General features: G+C 33.3%; 1 protein-coding gene across 4 annotated transcripts in view; it reads left to right on the plus strand.

The window, feature by feature from the left end:
* The window catches only part of LOC105838432 (tubulin-specific chaperone D), a 139,066-nt gene that overhangs the window by 22,927 nt on the left and 96,347 nt on the right, over positions 1-19,792 (plus strand). For all 4 annotated transcript variants that reach the window (XR_004964306.1, XM_012683985.3, XM_012683986.3 and 1 more), the window contains exons 2-6: positions 4,849-4,987; positions 7,346-7,532; positions 7,618-7,849; positions 11,579-11,727; positions 18,841-19,070. Coding sequence is in view for 3 of the 4 variants with exons in the window: in XM_012683985.3 (XP_012539439.1) it covers positions 4,849-4,987; positions 7,346-7,532; positions 7,618-7,849; positions 11,579-11,727; positions 18,841-19,070 (937 nt within the window). In the remaining variant the exon portion in view is untranslated. The remainder of the gene's footprint in view (positions 1-4,848; positions 4,988-7,345; positions 7,533-7,617; positions 7,850-11,578; positions 11,728-18,840; positions 19,071-19,792) is intronic.

The raw sequence follows: 19,792 nt of genomic DNA on the forward strand, positions 1-19,792 counted from the left end.
CCGTCGCTGATCCGGAACATTTCTTTTTACTGAAATAGAACGGACATTTGCGGAAACCACACACCGTATCGCATACACCGCACGCCTAAGCGTGCACGCGAAAGTCCGAGCACGAACAATTATCGTTTTCCGCGCCGCGCCAGGCTCAAACTCTCGCCGCGAAGCATCACCGCAGTCACCTCGTCTGCCCCGCGAGTACCCTCAAACGCGCCGCGTCGCGCGACCGTACAGCTGATTACCGAGATTACACGCGACCACCGTAAAAACTACATTGTAAATACTTTGTATATAATGTATATAATAAAACCTAGAATATAAGCTCCGTTAAACTGAAATAACTGTCTCTGCTGTCTTGGGACCCTTCCTAGTTCCCGACAAGCCTGTTTGTGCAGGAAACACGGTCTTTACAAATCAATATTAATTAAATTATCCAATCAAATAATGTTAAAAACATTAGTCGACAAACATTTCCAAGACTTCTTGGTAAACTTTTACAAAAGGGGATCCAGCCTTAATGGGAGCGCCCCGATTGACCACGTTGCAATTGACCACAACCATTTACAGCAATGAATACTTAGAATTTTTCCGTTGGACCGCCAATTAGAAAAGCGGTGGTCAATTGGGACGTGGTCAATCGGGGCGCTCTCGCCTTAATGACTTTGACCTTGACATATGTTGTCAAGTCACTCTCCTAAGTAATGTTCAAGAGATTTTAGCTGCCGCTTGTGATTCGTTAAAAAGTTATTAACAAAAAAAGTTTTATAATTTGCTGTAATTTTCTGATACGATGTACAAGTAAAATAAAAAGGGTAAACCTTAACAAAAGGGGATTCAGCCCCAGTGCCTTGACATATGTTAACATATGTTGTCCTCCTGAGTTATTAACGTTATTAAAGTTATTAACAAAAAAAGTTTTATAAATACGATACATGATATCTCTGCTTTATTTAAAGTTGCAAACCTATGTAATGCAGAGAACGCGAAAGGCTTTACCCTCCCCCTACATTCCCGGATTAATTTTTATAAAGCACGTATTTTTGCGTGCTTTTAAATAAGAAAATTTATTAATTTATGTGTGCTTTATAAAAATTAATGCGGGGATGTAGGGGGAGAGCAAAGACCTGTCCTTGCACTCCGCCCACGCATTCTTTGCACCACGTGGGTTTGCGACTTTGCATAAAAAATTATGATAATAAATTAATAATAATAATAAATTAATAGACTTTTATTTCAAAGCACGCATAAATGCATGCTTTATTTTAATAATGAATTTATCATTTATTGGGATAGGGTCTCCTTTTGTTAGGATTTACCAATATTTCTTTAGGACTTAGATTAGGATAATAATAAATTAAGAGATTTTCTTATTTTAAACCACGCAAAAATGCGTGTTTTATAAAAATTAATGCGAGGCTGTAGGGGGAGAGCGAAATCCTCCTTTTGCACCCCGCCCACTCGTTTTCTGTATTACATCGGTTTGCGACTTTAAGTAAAGCAGAGATATTATGTATGGTATTTATGAAACTTTTTTGGTAATAACTTTTTAACGAATCACGAGCGGCTAAAATCTCTTGAACATTACTCAGGAGGGCGACTCTGATAACATATGTTAAGGTCAAGGTCATTAGAGCTTTCCCTTTTGTAAAGATTTACTATATATAATTTATAATTAGGAAATGAAATGAACGAAATTCCGAATTATGATATGAGAGGAAAGGAAAGTAATACAGTGAACGAAATAAACAAGTAATAATACGGCTTATTATCAAATCCTTCACTGTATTACTTCCCTTTCCTTTCATCATAATTCGGAATTTGTTCATTTTTTTTTAAATATGAATTATATATTTACATTAATTGCGAATTTCAAATGTAAATGTTTCCAATAGAAAGGGCTTTCGGATACATGCCGCGTTCTGGTGCAGCGTTGCGCCGACGTTTCGCAAACGTTGCAGTTTACATCATCAGGGCTAGGAGCTCCGATACTAAGCTCTCTTGTATTGTAATCGTCCTTACATACCCCTTGTTCTGGTGGTAGGGATGGGGATGAGGGGAGGGGGCGGAGTTGTTCGTCCAATAGTAGCACAGTTCATTGGCCTACTATTGGTCAACTGTTGGTCAATTTTAATACATATTGGCTTACTATTTGCCAATTAATATGTGCTGTTCGGAAATGTTTGTAATTGACCAATTAAAAAAATTAAATGTAAATGTCTTCCAATATTGTTTGTGACAAAATTTTTTGAAAAAAAAATCATGGAAATGTTTGTCACGACTGATGTTTTTAATATTATTTGATTGGATAATTTATTTAATATTGATTTTATTTATTATTTTATTTATACAAAAACGTACTTCAAAAACACATACTTTTTATTGATATAAATGATAATTTATCGAATTTGCAACTGATATTACTTCTTGTCAATTAAATTGGACTCGGCTTAAGAATACAACAATAGATGTTAATAGAGACTTTACAAATTTGTACGGTGCAATAACTCGTTCGGCACTGTGCTGTTTAGCAATACTCGTCAAAACGTCCAATCGGTCGCTTGGTAGCGCCGCGCCTGACAGCGCGAGCTTCACGACCTGTGGTTGGAAAGTTTCAAAGCTCACCATTTAAAAACTATTATCCTCTCAACATTTTGCTATTTTTTGACATTTTCGACTGTTTTTCATGAGGAATACATACATGCTGGCTCCTTTTTCTATATATATATACTATCTACAGAGTGGCTGAAATTTTTTACATAGCACTTGCATAGAGGTAGAATGGACCAAATTGAGTAGAAAAGTCCTCTACCAAGCGCTATGTAAAAAAATTTCAGTCCCTCTGTATATATGGCACATTCCACATCAACCGAAACACCTGACTACTCAAGATTTAACGTAACATTTAGAAACTCGTAACGGCTCAAAAAAATTCATCTTCTCAAATACTTTTAAAAACTACTTGGCACTTTGAAAAGAAACAAGATGGCGTTTTCAATATGGCTTTTAAGCCTACGGAAAATCCTACGAATTTTTTGAAAATCCATTGTTCTTATCTTTTGAAAATCGAATCAGACCTAAAGTAATCTTACTAGGGGTAATCAAGATCATTGAATATCAACGAATTGATATATCAAATACGTAATATTTCATATTATACTTGTAATTTTTCTTACTTGTAAAAGAATAATTCCTCATTTTTTGAATATGTACATATGTTATTTATATGTTTTTTATTTGCAATTTTGGCAATAGTTAACGAGTTATTTAAAAATTAATAACTCTTTAACTTGCAAAAATTGCAAAATGGTAAAGGACTTTTCTACTCTGTTTGATTGGTTCTACCTCTATGCAAGCGCTATGTAAAAAAATTTCAGTCCCTCTGTATATATGGCACATTCCACATCAACCGAAACACCTGACTACTCAAGATTTAACGTAACATTTAGAAACTCGTAACGGCTCAAAAAAATTCATCTTCTCAAATACTTTTAAAAACTACTTGGCACTTTGAAAAGAAACAAGATGGCGTTTTCAATATGGCTTTTAAGCCTACGGAAAATCCTACGAATTTTTTGAAAATCCATTGTTCTTATCTTTTGAAAATCGAATCAGACCTAAAGTAATCTTACTAGGGGTAATCAAGATCATTGAATATCAACGAATTGATATATCAAATACGTAATATTTCATATTATACTTGTAATTTTTCTTACTTGTAAAAGAATAATTCCTCATTTTTTGAATATGTACATATGTTATTTATATGTTTTTTATTTATAACTGTTCGCGCGTGCGTAGGGTAAACGCGATCGCACGGGGAAAATTGCCGGGATCCGTCCCGATAGAGACGCGAAGTGAGTGGTCAGGAATGCGGGAGGTTTACGGGAGGTGATGGGAATAAAGAGGAGGCGTTGGTGTCACTCACACTGAATTATTTATTCAAAACCGAACGCTCGAAGCGAGGGGCGAACCGTATCTTTTACAATGTGTCGGATATCTTGATACGTCCTGATATTGCGCTACCTAATCGACGCGGAAATCTTGCAGAGCCACGAGATCGAGGCCCTCGCGAATCCGGAGATCTTGCGCGCGATCCGACGGAGATCTTGTACGCGAGGCAGAGGACGTTCGCGGGAAAGATACGGTCACCTGCGCACGGACGTAACACTCACAACATTCACGCGGTTATGAAAATTAAGAAATGCTTGGCAGGATCGGATGAATTAATAACTCAATCGCACTATCACGGCGCGAATGATAGGGAAAGGCGGAAGTGAATTCCCGCAGCTAAGATCGGCGGAAGACGGGAGAGATCTGCTGGACGATCTGATTTAGGTGCCGGGCTGCGAGAGACTGACGAATTATGCATCGTAAAACAATTACGATCGGAGGCGAGAAAAGGGGCGGTAGGGAACCGATATCGAGACTTATTTGGGCATAGATTCGGACGTGCCCTTTTTTGGGTATGTTTATTTGCATAGTTACCGGCGATGAGAGCAAACGAAAATCGCGCGCGTGAGGAGCTAGTGACAGCGCCGCGCGAATCGGTGCATCGAAGAAATGAACTATAAGGAGTTCGATGGCTGTCAGGAGCTCTCACTACTCGCGGATAAAACAGAACCGAAAAAAGGGAAAAAGTTAAAACTCTTACATAATTGTTATAGTCTCGAACAATAACATTTTTAGTGTTCTTCGATTAAGTTCTTTGCCAGTCGCACAAAAAATATATTTTTTGAAGCTTTGAATGTTTGAAGTTGTCAAAAGTAACGGCTTTACTAATCTTGTTATTCATGAATCATTTCCAAAAGATGTAGAAATACGTTGCTTTTACGTTCTTTTGCATTGTTTCAGAATTTTAAAAGTATGCAAATTGTATTGCTTGTCGAAAGATTCATGTGCCGTGGCGGCTGTTTTTTTAATAGCAAATTTTTTAACACGGTCGGATGTGAAGAAGTTATATTTGGAAGAAATGATAATGTGGTGCTTAAAGGTAATATTTCTTTTTTATGTCAAATATTATTTAATACAAACATAAAAATTTGAATAATAGATTTTGTATTATTTTTTGTACAATATGCGGCAACAAATGGGAAAAAATTTTTTTATAATAAGGAGTGATTCTAGAAAATATAACAAACGACAATCAAGAATAATAAAATTGTAATTAACGCTTTATTTTTTTATTATAAATATTTATATACATTTTATTATTCTTGATTTTGTAATTTTGATCAAATTCAAAGTTAGCAAAAAAAAAAAAACACCCCTAGATACCGGATATTGTAAAAAGTATTTAAAATTCACGTATATTTAAACATTTATATTTAAAATGTTAAAATATTTATTTTTAATTATAATAAAATTATATTACAGAAAACGAAATTTGAACAACTTTATTATGTATTTATTATTTTTATTTATATAATCTAGAATCACTCCTTAATTTTCTTCTATTTGTTGCCGAACACTATATAAAGTTTTCTTTTATATGTATTGAATTTTTATATTAAATTTTTTAAACAAATTTTTTTGCCTATTGTTATTTTAAACTTTTCAAATTTATTATTTCTACCGATTAACCTCTTTGTGGGCATGCAATTTCACTGTTTATGCTTATCTGAGCAAAAAAAAGTCAAAATGATCATATTTGAAAGACTTGCTAAGGGTTTTTTGCCTGTATCGAATTTGAGATAAAAAATTTGTAATTCAGAACGACGGATCCAATATAGCGGTTAAAAAGTCAAAATTTACTAATTGTTATGGAATCTTGTTTTTAATTTTTTTTATGAATACAATGTCGCTAAATATCTTAAAAAAATTCAGAGGTCATAGTTTCAAAAATCAAAATGACTGATCCAATACACCGGAAAAAGTAAGTACGAAATATTGTTAGAGGTATACGTGGCTCAAGTAGAAGGGGAAACATACACAAGCACGAGCTATATACGTGTAAAGCTTTTACCGAATGAACTCGATAGACAGCGTATCAAGAAGCGTTGCGTTCTCTGTCGGTTTGAAAAAGGAAACAAACAAGAATAAAATGCAATAACGTTCCTTTATGTATGAATTGTTTAAAAAAATTTTATATTTCTAAATAAAAAGACAAAAAAATAGTTTTTAAAACAGAGCCGGTTGTCCAACGTCTTACTGAACTTACCTGTTAGATAAGCATGTGTCTATCTTGATTTTTTTCTAAATAAATAAAGACAAACATATTTACCTGATAGATAAGTTTATCAAGAAGTTAGGACAACCGCCCCATAGAGATACAGAAAAATAAAATATATAAATGTATAAAAAAATACAATAAAGCAAAAAATATGTAGAAAACGTAAAAAAAGAAACAATTAAAAATCACGAAAAACAAAAAGTACGAAAACGTAAAAGTAAAACAGTGTAGGAATGTAAATTCTACTATAGTAGTCTCCACATGGCACACTCTGGAACCATGAATGTAAATTTATCAACGAATCTTAGTGGTAGAATAGAAAAATATTTATTTATTTATTTTTTATTCAAAAAGAAAGAAAACTAAAAACAATTAGAAAAACTGATGTTTATTTCTTGTAAAATGGAAACTTAAAACTTAAAACCTAAAAATTATAAATTAAAAAATCTTATTAATAAAGTTTTGGAACTCTTATTTATTTTGACTGTCATAAATTTAGTTTTTAATTTTACAATTTTGATTTTGAATGCATGTTCAGTATCTAAAAAAAAATTTAAATACAGGATTTCGTAACAATGAAAATAATTTTGAAGTCTAACTCTTTGGCTACCATGTTGGGGTTATTTAGAATTTTGGTTATAAGTCTATTTTTAAAGATTTAAAAAACTTATATATAGCAACTTTCAAAATTGAACTAATCGAAGAATAAACGATGTGCGTATGGCATCAATGCTCACAGAGGAGTTGATTTTGAAGATTTTTAGTTTTTATTTTATTTTTTAAATTTAATTTTTTATGTCTTAATTTTTATTCCTTATTTTATTTGTTTTATTACTTTATTTTTGTATTTAAATTTATTTTTATTTTTATTTGACACCCAAATTTGTTGTAAACCGATATAAGCATTTTATCTTAATCCTTATATTTGACATTTTTATTAGTCCATTATTTGACTTATTACTTTTTATGTTTTATTTGATTTTTGTTTTTTATTATTGTAAAATAACATATATTATATATATAATATTTATACATATAAACTAGTGTATATATATTTAAAATAAATTTTAAATGTATTTATACTAACATACAATAAACATATAGTAAGTATATATTTGTGTATCATGAACCAATAGTTTTTTAAATGTTTTTTATATAATACTTTATTTTGTTTTTTAGTGTATAGAAAATGATCCTTTGAGACATGGCCCTTTAGCTGTAATAGCCTCGATATTAAAGCATAGTGCGAGAGAAGACGTTAAACCATATAGTCAGATACTTCTCGATAATATATTGAAACTTCAGTTAAGCGACAATCCAGCGGATCTTATTAGAAAATTTGGAATAAAAGTTGTCCAGCGCATAGGTATTTGAAAATTTTAAAATATTTTTTTGTTTAATATATTTATTTTTTGTAAATATAAAAAAGAATTTTTTATGTTACTTGATAGGTCTAGTATTGTTGAGAACAAAATTAGCGTCTTGGCGCTACCAGAAAGCAAGTCATCCAATCAGCATTATACCTAACATCAAAACGGATAATATTGATAATGCTGAAAGTAAAATTAATAATATTAAAAAAACCATTTCGAACGACAGTGAAGATCAGGAGATTTCCCCAGTTATTGAAGATATAATAGAGCAACTCATTCAGGGTCTTCGGGATAAAGCGATTATTGTAAGGTATGTATAATTGATGTGTTATTTATTAAAGTTTATTTTGTTAATAATTTTAATAATTTTCTATTAATTATACACTGGCGCAAAAAAAAACGAAACAAAATTTTTGACCGATTTTTAGGCAATTTTCAAAGTGATGCAACTTTGCGAAAAATCATCCAAATTATATGTACTTTTTTTTAATTTAAAGGGCAAAGACTCTACTTTCAGAATCCCTAGGCGAAAGTTTGATTTGTTAAGTGCGAACCTTTTGTATCGCATGAAAACCAAACATGTGTTTTTTAATTGAAAAAAGTAAAAGTTTGTTATTTTGCACAAGTTTCTCGTTAAAATCTTGCTAATATTAATTCAGATTCTGAAAGTTCATTCTTTTCTAAACAATTTAAAAAAAAAACATGTCGATACGATGTTTTTTGTTGATTGCACACGGGTTTGAAATTTGCACTGCATTTTAGGGTATTTTAGCAAGTATACGGTATTTTTGAATATCATGAATTTTGAGTATTAATATGATATTGCACATTGATTTTATTCGTGTTGAACTCAATCATACCGCTGTCATCAAAGTGACCCGATCTGCACCACGTGGAGCTGTGACGATCGGATTTTGTACATCATGTGGCTCTGAAATTTATCGGTGGAAATTTGTACTTCCTGATCTGAATATAACGGATAGCTGATGCACCAATTTCACTGAAGTCAACAGAAGATCACATTTATCTAAACTCATAAACCCACACATACACGTAAACATACATATACACATACTCATACATAAAAAGTAAAAGTTCAAATTTTATTTAAAAAAATCAGCCTTTTCAGGGCCACATGATGTACAAAATCTGATCGTCATTTTCCACATGGTGCAGATCGGGTCACTTTGATGACGGCAGTATGATTGAGTTAAACACGAATAAAATTAATGTGCAATATCATATTGATACTCAAAATTCATGATATTTAAAAAATACCATATTTATTCGCTAAAATACCTTAAAATGCAGTGCAAATTTCAAACTAGCGTGCAATCAACAAAAAACATCGTATCGACATGTATTTTTTTTTAAATTGTTTAGAAAAGAATGAACTTTCAGAATCTGAATTAATATTAGCAAGATTTTAACGAGAAACTTGTGCAAAATGATAACAAACTTTTACTTTTTTCAATTAAAAAACACATGTTTGGTTTTTATGCGATACAAAAGGTTCACACTTAACAAATTAAACTTTTGCGTAGGGATTCTCAAAGTAGAGTCTTTGCTTTTTAATTTAAAAAAAAGTACATGTAATTTGGATGATTTTTCGCAAAGTTGCATCACTTTGAATATTGCCTAAAAATCGGTCAAAAATTTTGTGTTTTTTTTTGCGCCAGTGTATATACAATGCAAATTATTAAAGTTTATTAGCTTTCACAATTTGTACTATATATTGGGTCGGTCAGAAATTTCGTGCCGTTTTTTTTGCCTTAAATGTGAATTCAAATATATATTGGGCTACGAATATATTGGAGTACGAACCTTTATTGAATGATGTATGTACCCTTTTGTTCGGTCACCTTAGCTTTGGGCTCACCAACGATTGGGCAAATCAAGAATGCTCTTCCCCCAAAACGTCGTAGGCTTCCGTGAAAACTTGCTCGAGGTGAATTTTGATGGCATCCGAATTTGGGAAGTTCTTTCCGTTAAGAGAATTTTTAAGAGAGCGGAATAGATGATAATCCGAAGGTACAAGGTCAAGATTATACGGAGGGTACGGCAAAACATCCCAGAAAAACTCGAGCAGTTTTTCGCGGGTGCGCAAAGATATTTGTGGTCAGGCGTCGTCTTATCCGGGCCCACATATCCGCTTTGCTCACATAACCAGCGCCTCTCAAGTGCGCCACAACGCTTCCGTGCGACATACCAAGAATTTTTTTTATTTCTTTGACTGTCAGATGCGGGTTTGCGTCTACCAAAGTTGTGATTTTATTTGTGTTCACAGTTCGCGGGCGACCTGACCACTCTGCGTCTTTAACGCTAAAGTTTCCGGCACGGAAATGCGCAAACCATTTTCAAACTACATGTTCTTTTAAGGCATCAGACCCATACAAATTCTATGAGCCGTTTCTGCAGCGTTGAGTCCTTTGTGGACAGGACCGGCGTGACCTTTTGCGGGGCCCGGTTTAAAAATTTTGCAAGGCCATAATACACATTCAAATCCTACACTTAAATTTCACAATAAGGAATTATTTATTATAAGTACAAAGGATGTTACATATATTTTTTGTAAGATAATTAAGAATATTACATAATTTTTCTCGCTTTTTTTGTCGCAAAATCTTTGATTACGTCATCAAAATTGATTGACTTTGCTACTTCGCTTTCTATTGAAAGAATAGCCAGAGATGTAAATCGGCCCTGGCTTATTGATGATCAAAGATAATTTTTTATTAGTTTCAATTGCGAGAAACTACATTCAGCTGAAGCCACGGTTACTGGCGTAGATAACATTATTTGTAAAGCAATTAATAAATTTGGGTATGCTTCCGAAAGATTGTTTTTTATAATGTATTTTATCGCATCTAGAACGAATAATTGGCTCGCGTTATCGATCGGAACCTCTTAATCTCTTCAAACATTTCAGTTCCGTCGAAATCTCCTTCCAAATGTAAGTGAAGATCTTGACAATATTTTAATAAATATTCGTCATCTAAATTCGCAATCTCATATATATATATATATATATATATATATATATATATATATATTATATATAAAACCAAAAATATTTGGTGATTTGCATATAATTCAAATCTACTTTTAAATGATACTAACGCAGTATCTATTATTTTTAAAAAGTAATGTATACGGAAGTATTCTTCGTCGCTGATCGTCGACAATGAAAATACAAAATCTGCAATTATATGTATATAACTTTTGCAAAAAACTATTGATATAGTTTAATTTTTCGTAAAAAGTGCATTTTTTTGAAAGCGTTTGGATTTTTTAATCTGAAATAGTTTCCAGGATATAAGGACTTTATGGAGTTACAATGAACTTTGATAATTTTTGTCACGCCTTCAAACTGAATCATTGCTACTAAAAAATGCCTTGCATCTGTTTATGATATCGTCATTCTGTAAAAAGTTAATCGAAATCGGTGTTTTCTAATTGGATAATTACCTTAACACCTAATGTCCTTTGCACCCGTGTTGCAGACGTGCCAACGTTTGATGTCAACATTTAATGTCAACGTCTGTAACACGCTGCAACGAAATATTTCAATGCAAAGACGAGGGAGAAAATCTTGCGCTCATGTCAGTGTGCAGCAAGTTGTCATCGATTAGTGGATTATGCGATTGCATTTTCCTGCAAAATGTCTGATGAGTTTTTGTAGACCGCGGGGCCTTTCAAAACGCGAAACCGGGTTCCGGCGAACGCGTTGAATCTGCCTCGCGCCAGCCCTGTTCATGGAAGTGGTAACGCATTATATGGCGATAATGTTCACCGATATTAGCCATTTTTCAATGTATAAGCTGAATTCTTAATTACTACTCAAATAATACTAACGGGTGTTCACCTATCACAGTATCGATCAAAAACTACTCTTGCTGGTTAAAAAACGAACACAGTGCAGATGCTTTCGGCGTTACGTGCTCGCGCTTTGAATGCCAGAGAGAGGTCAACGGCACGAACTTTCTGACCGACCCAATAATTATTATTATTAATACTATATCATTATATTGTGACATAGGTGGTCTGCAGCGAAAGGTATTGGCAGAATAACCGCGAGATTGCCGATAGACTTAGCCGACGATGTATTAGGATTCGTGTTGAATCTCTTCTCTGGGCGAGAATCAGATTCAGCTTGGCATGGTGGTTGTTTGGCGCTCGCTGAACTTGGTAAGCGTTTCTTTTTATGAATGTTTAGAAATGAACAATTGACAGAAAACTTTATTTTATCATATTTTAACGAAATTTGCTTAATGTGAAAGTTCAATTCATTGTTAGCACAGACATACACAAAAAAGTGGTTGGTCCGACGGACTATACTAACCTATCCTTGTATTTTGCGCTGAATCCGAATCCAAGGTTAGAATTGCTGAATTAATTTTTCCTATCTTTAAATAAATTTTTTTTTATGTTGTTCCAGCGGACTAGACTAGTCCATCCTTATGTATTTTGACTCGCTGAATTCAAACTCAAGGTTAGAATTGCTGAATTGGCTTATTTTTTCCTAACCTCAAAAAAATATTGTAAAAGCAGTTTGGGTAACAATTGTATAATCCAGAGCGTGCAAGGTTGCGTAACCACATTACCTGGGGAAAACTTAATACGTATGACAAGTCTGAGCTTCTGTGAATAAATAGCGTAGAAAATTCACTCTCTTTTTCTATTAAACAGGGTGTTACAAAAGCATAGGATTTGCTTAGCACCATGCGATAGAGAATGAAAATCTAAGAAGAAATGTCTAATACTATTTTTCGATCTGGTAAATAGTTTTGCCTTAATTCATCATTGTAATAAGTCAATAAGCGCGGAGATACAAGAGAAAGTCAGTGACGGAGAATGCGTGAAGTTGACTCCTTGTTACTAAAAATTGAAAAATGCTTCTAATGCTAATAATTATCGATAAAATTCTTTGGAAGGCTACCAAAATTTTCAATAGAACTATCGGTTACCGAGAAATATTTCCATTTTGATGGAAATTGGAAAACTTTCGAATTTGTATCTTCAACTAAAGAAATTTTTTATTCCGCAGCTTACAGCTTGGAGTGCTAATAATTATCGATAGAATTTTTCAGGCGGCTACCAGAACTGCCGATTTTTACCAGAAAGGATAAACGGTCTCAATTACATGGAATTTTTGCGCGATGAGTTGCCAAATTTATTATTAGCATTAGAAGCATTTTTTAATTTTTAATAACAAGGAGTCAACTTCACGCATTCTCCGTCACTGACTTTCTATTGTACCTCCGCGCTTATTGACTTATTACAATGATGAATTAAGGCGAAACTATTTACTGCATCAAAAAATAGTATTAGGCATTTCTTCTTAGATTTTCATTCTCTATCGCATGGTACTAAGCAAATCCGATGCTTTTGTAACACCCTGTATATAACTTTTATTCTCGAAGATTCGGATTAGTGAACAAACTGAAACCTGGATGTCACAAGTCTGATGAATGGAGACTATTTATCGATTCTTCTAACAAGGGAAGTTATCGAACCCGAAAATTCTGAAAATTCTGAAAAATTATATGTAAATAGAGCAGTTCGTTCCCAATAGGGTTCTTTATTAGGAACAAACTGTTCTACTTGCATATAATTTTTTAGAATTTTCTGAATTTTTGGGTTCGATAACTTCCCTTGTAAGAGAAGTTTGAAAGCAGTGTTGCTGCACAATACTAATATATATGCCTCCATTCCTGTAGCGTACTTGTAGTGATAAAAGAAGAGTACACAAACCTGAAAACAGTTTTTGAAAAAATTAAATACACAAAACATAAATGGCAAATTTGTGGGGATCTGAAAATTCTCACCATATTGGGTCAACAATCATGTTACACAAAAAATCGGTGCTTCCTATATGAATGAGATAGTAGAGATCGAATGAACCATTACATAAGAAAAGAATGGCCGACAAGGACGTCTTTGCAACTTGGGTTTAAAAAGATCATAAATGAACTGTTAGTTAACCCTTTAAAAGTTCGTCTTTCATCTCTTCATATCAAGTTAGGACTTATGAAACAATGGGTGAAAGCTTTGAATAAAAAAGGTGAATGCAACCAGTATTTACGAGAAAAATTTTCCAACATCTCTGATGCAAAATTGCGAGAAGAAATTTTCGATGAACCTGAAATACGTAAAATGTTGAGAAACGATTTTGTCACCAAAATGAATGAATAAAGATTAAAAAGTAGCATGGCTGAGTTTCAAAGATGTCACAGAAAATTTTCTAGGAAATCACAAAGGTTAAGGTTATGGAGAAAGAGTAGCGGTAATGGTGGAGAACTATAGAAAACTAGGTTGCTTAATGAATCTTAAGTTGCATTTCTTGGATTCTTGGATTATATTGACTACTTCTCAGAAAATCTAGGTGATTATAGTGAAGAACAGGGAGAAAAATTTCATCAGGACATCAAGGAGATGGAGCATCGATATCAAGGCAAGAGGGATGTGAACATGATGGCTGATTTCTGCTGGACGCTCAAACGAGATATCTCTGTGAAAGGGAAGAAACGTAAGAGAAAGCCATTGCACAGAACCTTCGAGAATAAAAGAGTTAGATATAATAGAAAAAGGGAGTGAATTTTCTATGCTATTCATTCACAGAAGCTCAGACTTGTCATACGTATTGAATGTATTGAATTTGTCCCAGGTAATGTGATTATGCAAGCTTGCACGCTCTGGATTATACATTTGTTAACCCAAACTGCTTTTACAAGGTGTTTTTTTGAGATTAGAAAAAAATGAGCCAATTCAGCAATTCTGACCTTGAATATGGATTCAGCGAGTCAAAATACATAAGGATAGACTAGTCTGGTCCGCTGGACCAACCACATTTTTTTGTGTGCCTGTGTAACCGATTATTTGAGAAACAGTATAAATTAATTTTTGTCGAAATCGAAATATTAGAAACTTTGAAATTAAAGGAGACATAATTTTCCAATTATTACTTTTAATAAACATTTATGTGTTTCTTGGATACCAACAACACTGTCATTGATATGAGAAGCATAAATCAAGAACTTTTTACTTTATATTCTATAAAATACACTCAAAAATAAATAATTCTAGCATACTGGAATTTATTATTACGGTTGTCTTTTAAAATAAAAATTTTTTATTTTTTAGAGATGTGCAAACTATTGAAACACGAATTGAATTGAATTGAATCAGATAAAATTTGAATTTTTTTGCTTCAAATCTAAATTATTATAAAATTTTGGATTTAAAGATTTTGAATACGAATTACACGTACATTAATAATCTTATAAAATAATATTTAAATGACTTTATATTATATAGAAGAGAGAAGGCAGTTATGGATTAGAGTAGTGTAGGGTTATGGAAATCACGATATCTCGTATACTTTGTATTGAATTTTGAGGCTAACTGTCCAAATTACTTTTGGTAATTATGGTGGAAAGGGACTCTTTCATCGATTTTGACGAAACTTCACAGTTTCGTATATTTTGGTGCGTAGAACACGAATCTGGCAGAAAAAAGCGTCGCTCTGTCCCGCGAGACGAGATATTAATCGTTAAAGTTCACTATTTGACAGGTTATGAAACCTGTCATACCAACGAAATTGAACATGGTCCCGTGGCCATATATGCGCATGCTCCAGCATGCTCCGTGGTTACATGTGCAAACACTTCAATGCGTTCAATTACATGCACTCAAAACAAGGTATTTTCTGCTTTAACAAATGTTTTTTTTTGTTGTTAAAGCAGAGAATACTTTGTTTCGCGTGAAACAAGACCGTCTCCTTTAGTATTACTTTAATATACTCTCAGAAAACGCGTAAGCAGGGAGAGGGGCGGGCACCTTCTCCCTGTAATTTTTCCAAACTCTAACTCACCAATTTGATGTTGTTATTTGGTTAATGCGAAAACTACGAAGACTAGAAGCAGGAGACCGAACTAAGCCTGATTTTGCCTCCAAAAGTGAGGCGAAAATCTGTCAGAAATGTAGTACCAAATGGTGACGCTGGCGACAATGATTTACCGGAAACAATAGGCGATTTTTGGCGATCGTTTGGTACATACCAAGGTTGATATTGGTAGGGGTGGAGCTTATCCTGGTGCGATGTATCACTACCATGTATCACTATGAACGCTAAAACGGACTGGTTCTTTTCTCTTTTCTCGTACTATAGATTTGGAAAAAACTACCTTACTTCGTTGCGAGGTATAACTGGTATCAACGAGAAATGTACCAAAATGGTTAGCCACGCCTTAACCAAAAAGTACCAAACACGCGAAAACTCTCTGATACACATTAAGCACGTTTACACCGTACGTTTAGTCCGCGACCTATACACTATATTCGACCCAACCCGATAGTTCACAACGATGTAAACGCTCGCAGACTTGTTTGGATCAGGCCACTTTTTGACGATCCCTAATCTATCTTAGGTCACACAACATAACGCGTGTAAACAGTTCATTAGTAGCCTACTTTAGGTCGGGGTATAGATTAGAGCATAGGTCAGGTCGCGCGGTGTAAACTAGGCCATTGATACACTTTGGTACATGTACCAAAAATCGCCTATGGAGTATAACGACAAGCATTTGACAATAAATGCAAATTTATAATAAAAATCTTAGCAATTTTACATAGGTATTCCTCTTAGTCCTAAAAAATGTTGGGGGAAAAAGGTTAAATTAACTCTAATAAATATGGATATAAATTGAATATTTAAATAGAAATTATTTAATGAATAACCTGAGATAAGAGGAAATCAGTGGATAAATCTGGCAATAATAGCAAATACTGCTCCTATTGAAAGTACATAGTGAAAGTGGGCTACAACATAATAGGTATCATGTAAAATAATATCAATAGATGAATTAGAGAGTATAATTCCTGTTAATCCTCCTATAATAAATAAAAAAATAAATCCTATTGATCATCATAGGGTTAGATTATAATTAATTTTTATTCCATGAAGAGTAGAAATTCATCTGAAAATTTTAATACCTGTGGGAATAGAGTACTTATCTCAGTTTTCTTATACCAAACATACAACTGCGTACAGCCTAGCACCACTAGCACGGCTGAATACGATAAATTTAGACTAGACAATTATATCTAGAATTGGAATATATTCCGGTGTATCAGCATCGTCAGCGCCACCATTTGGTATTACATTTCTGACAGATTTTCGCCTCACTCAAAACCACAGAGATCGGTCTCCTGGTTCTAGTCTTCATAGCGAAAACATTGGAAATGAATAGCGTGAAAAGTCGCAAACCTATGTGTACAAGCGTGGACGTCGTTTATTTTACGTTTTATAAATACGATACATGATATCAGTGCTTTACGTAAAGTAAACGACGTCCACGTTACTTATTTCCAATGTTTTCGCATTAACCAAATAGCGACATCAAATTGGTGGGTTAAAGTTTGGAAAAATTACAGGGAGGAGGTGCAGGAGGAGGAGCGTTTTCTGAGAATATTGTGTGTGTCATGATGTAACATAGAGCTTGTATTAATGGAGGGGCCATTGCTATATGCCGGAATCCGCGCGGGGAGAATCGACAGAGAAATGAATATATTCTCATATATTTTGTCTCTTTTCGTGTTGGGCATCCCCACCACTCCGTTTTCTAGAAGGAAAGAAGCGCCACACATACGAGCAGTACGACAGGTACGAGCCTACTTACTTGGTGTCTACTTGAGCCTTGGGATGTTACAATTAGTACAAAAAATTTTTACATACGAAAGTAATATTGTGAATTCATTGGCATGCATCTTTTAGATTCTAAATTATGTACCACTTAATGAATGCACAGTGTTATCTTTGTAAGCAATTTTTTTTGTACGAGTTCGAGAATCGGGCCTCAGATTGTATAGTTACGAACCTGTTCCCACACGAAAAATGACAGAATATATCCACCTCTCTGTCGATTTTTCCCGCGCGCGTCGCGATGCATCAAGGCCCCTCTAGTAATACAAGCTCTATGTGATGTAATAAGAAAAGTGTATCATTGCGCATATAGCGATGGCAGGAGCCAATGAAATTTGGGTCCAAATGCACCGCGCAATTTGAACACAACACAATCATATATATTTAGAATATTAATCGCGTGTACTTAAAATACAGATATTTGGAAGAATTGTAAAAATATTTAGAATAGTACAAGCGCAGTACAAAAATGCCTTTGTAATAAGAGAAATAATAACCTATACTGAATTAATAAATAATATAATCTTCTTTTTTCGAACATTTGGACCCAATTCTTATTGATCGAGACATCGACTACTGCGCATACATGATGTTGGTTCACCTTTCTTATTACATCATGGTGTGTGTGCGCGTGCGCGTGTGCGCATGCGAAGCATTTTCTGCATTACATGGGTTTGCGACTTTCTGAGAATATATTCTCTTTCAATTATAAGCACAATTAATTACAGACGTAATCTTTTATTTCGTTGCTGAAAAGTATTTTATCAAAAACTTTTATATTAATTGAGAGCAATGCTTTTTTCTGCCAGATTCGTGTTCTACGCATCAAAATATATGAAACTGTGAAGTTTTATCAAAATCGGCGATGGAGCCTCTTTCCTCCATAATTACCGCTGCATTTTAGTATTGCAAGTAGTTGATAGTTTTAGTATATATTCTTTACGTTATTTTGAGAAATATGTCGGATATTAAATTTTTAACTTGAATACGCAATTGAAAGCGTAATTAAATTTAATGTTTGACATAATGTGTATGTATTTGACGTGTGAAGTTATATTGCCTATGTTCAGGGTAACTGAACATGGATTACTTGCGAGTGTCGCGAGTCTGATAAAGGTACGATCGGAAATGTCCCTCATCGATTTTAATGAGCTTTGGATATGTTGTAAAGCATGAAAAATATTAAATCTATATTTTTTTTATTGGCGTAGCTCAACGTTTAGCAGTTGAAACAACCCGTGGAAATTAATAAATTTTTCTATATTTAGTTAATATCTTTAAAAATGTAAGATATTTATAAAAAATGTTTTATACAAAAGTTGTACAGTATTTTATAATCTTTACAACAGTATATTTACGACGATTTATTTTCAAAAATGTCAAATTTTTAAATTTACTTATCCTTATCGATTAACATTTTATTTTTTTAACAATGAATTAATAACTGAAAAATAATAACTTTTTATGGGTTTTTTAAATGCGTTATTTTCATAAGTAATATTCCTAATATGTTCTAATTTATATCAATTTATATCATTATATTCTAATTTATTACAATTTTTATTTTATCACTTGTATATATTTACTGTGTATTTCAGGAAGACGTGGCCTATTGTTACCTCATCGTTTAAATGATGTTATTCCCGTGGTACTACAAGCTCTAGTCTTCGACGAACCCAGAGCTTATGGATCGATCGGTTATTTGATCAGAGATGCAGCTTGTTATATATGTTGGTCTTTTCCAAGAGCCTATGATCCGCACATTTTCGAACGTTACCTCAAAGAAATTGCGGCAATGTTGTTAGTTGTAACGTGTTTCGATAGAGAGGTACAAGTTGCATATATATTTTCCATTTGTATTATATTGATAACATTAGGGAACATTTTTATACTTTTTCTATGTGAATGGAAAGTGACTAGGCGTTTATAAATTTGTTCACATTTACGTTGAAACACTGTCAGCGTTTTTTGTTTCTGTTGGATGAAATTGTTTTATTATTTTTAATAAATGAAAAAATCCCAAAATTAAAGTAAATAATTTTAAATTTGTGCAAAGCTGACCATTTAGCTACAGAATTGATGATTCTATGTTATCTAGGATGCACCACATAAAGGAGGTCAAAACTACACTCCCTTTTTTTAGTTAAAAATTTTTTTTTCTAATTTTAAAGTCAATAAAAATCTTCGCCATTTGACCCACATTGCGTTTAATGCGACCAAGCACATGTAGACCGTGCATGCGCGAGGGCATGCAGTATCACAAAAAATTCTAACAATGTTTCAACGGTAAATATGAACAAATTTAAAAAGAACATAATATAAACTTTATTTTCACTTTTTGGAAATCTCTAGCACATAGGATTCTTCTACTATAAATTCTCAAAGGTAACTAAAAACATGTTGACACTTTGACTTTAATTTTTTCAAAACCCTGATGTAATACGCAACTTTCAAGATCCGTAATCAGCGTGAAAAATCTATTGAAAACGCCTAGTCACTTTCGATTCACAAAATCGATGTTCTCTAGTGTAATTTATGTAATATATTATT

Source organism: Monomorium pharaonis, chromosome 8 (genome assembly GCF_013373865.1).
Source record: "Monomorium pharaonis isolate MP-MQ-018 chromosome 8, ASM1337386v2, whole genome shotgun sequence".
NCBI classification, from domain to species: domain Eukaryota; kingdom Metazoa; phylum Arthropoda; class Insecta; order Hymenoptera; family Formicidae; genus Monomorium; species Monomorium pharaonis.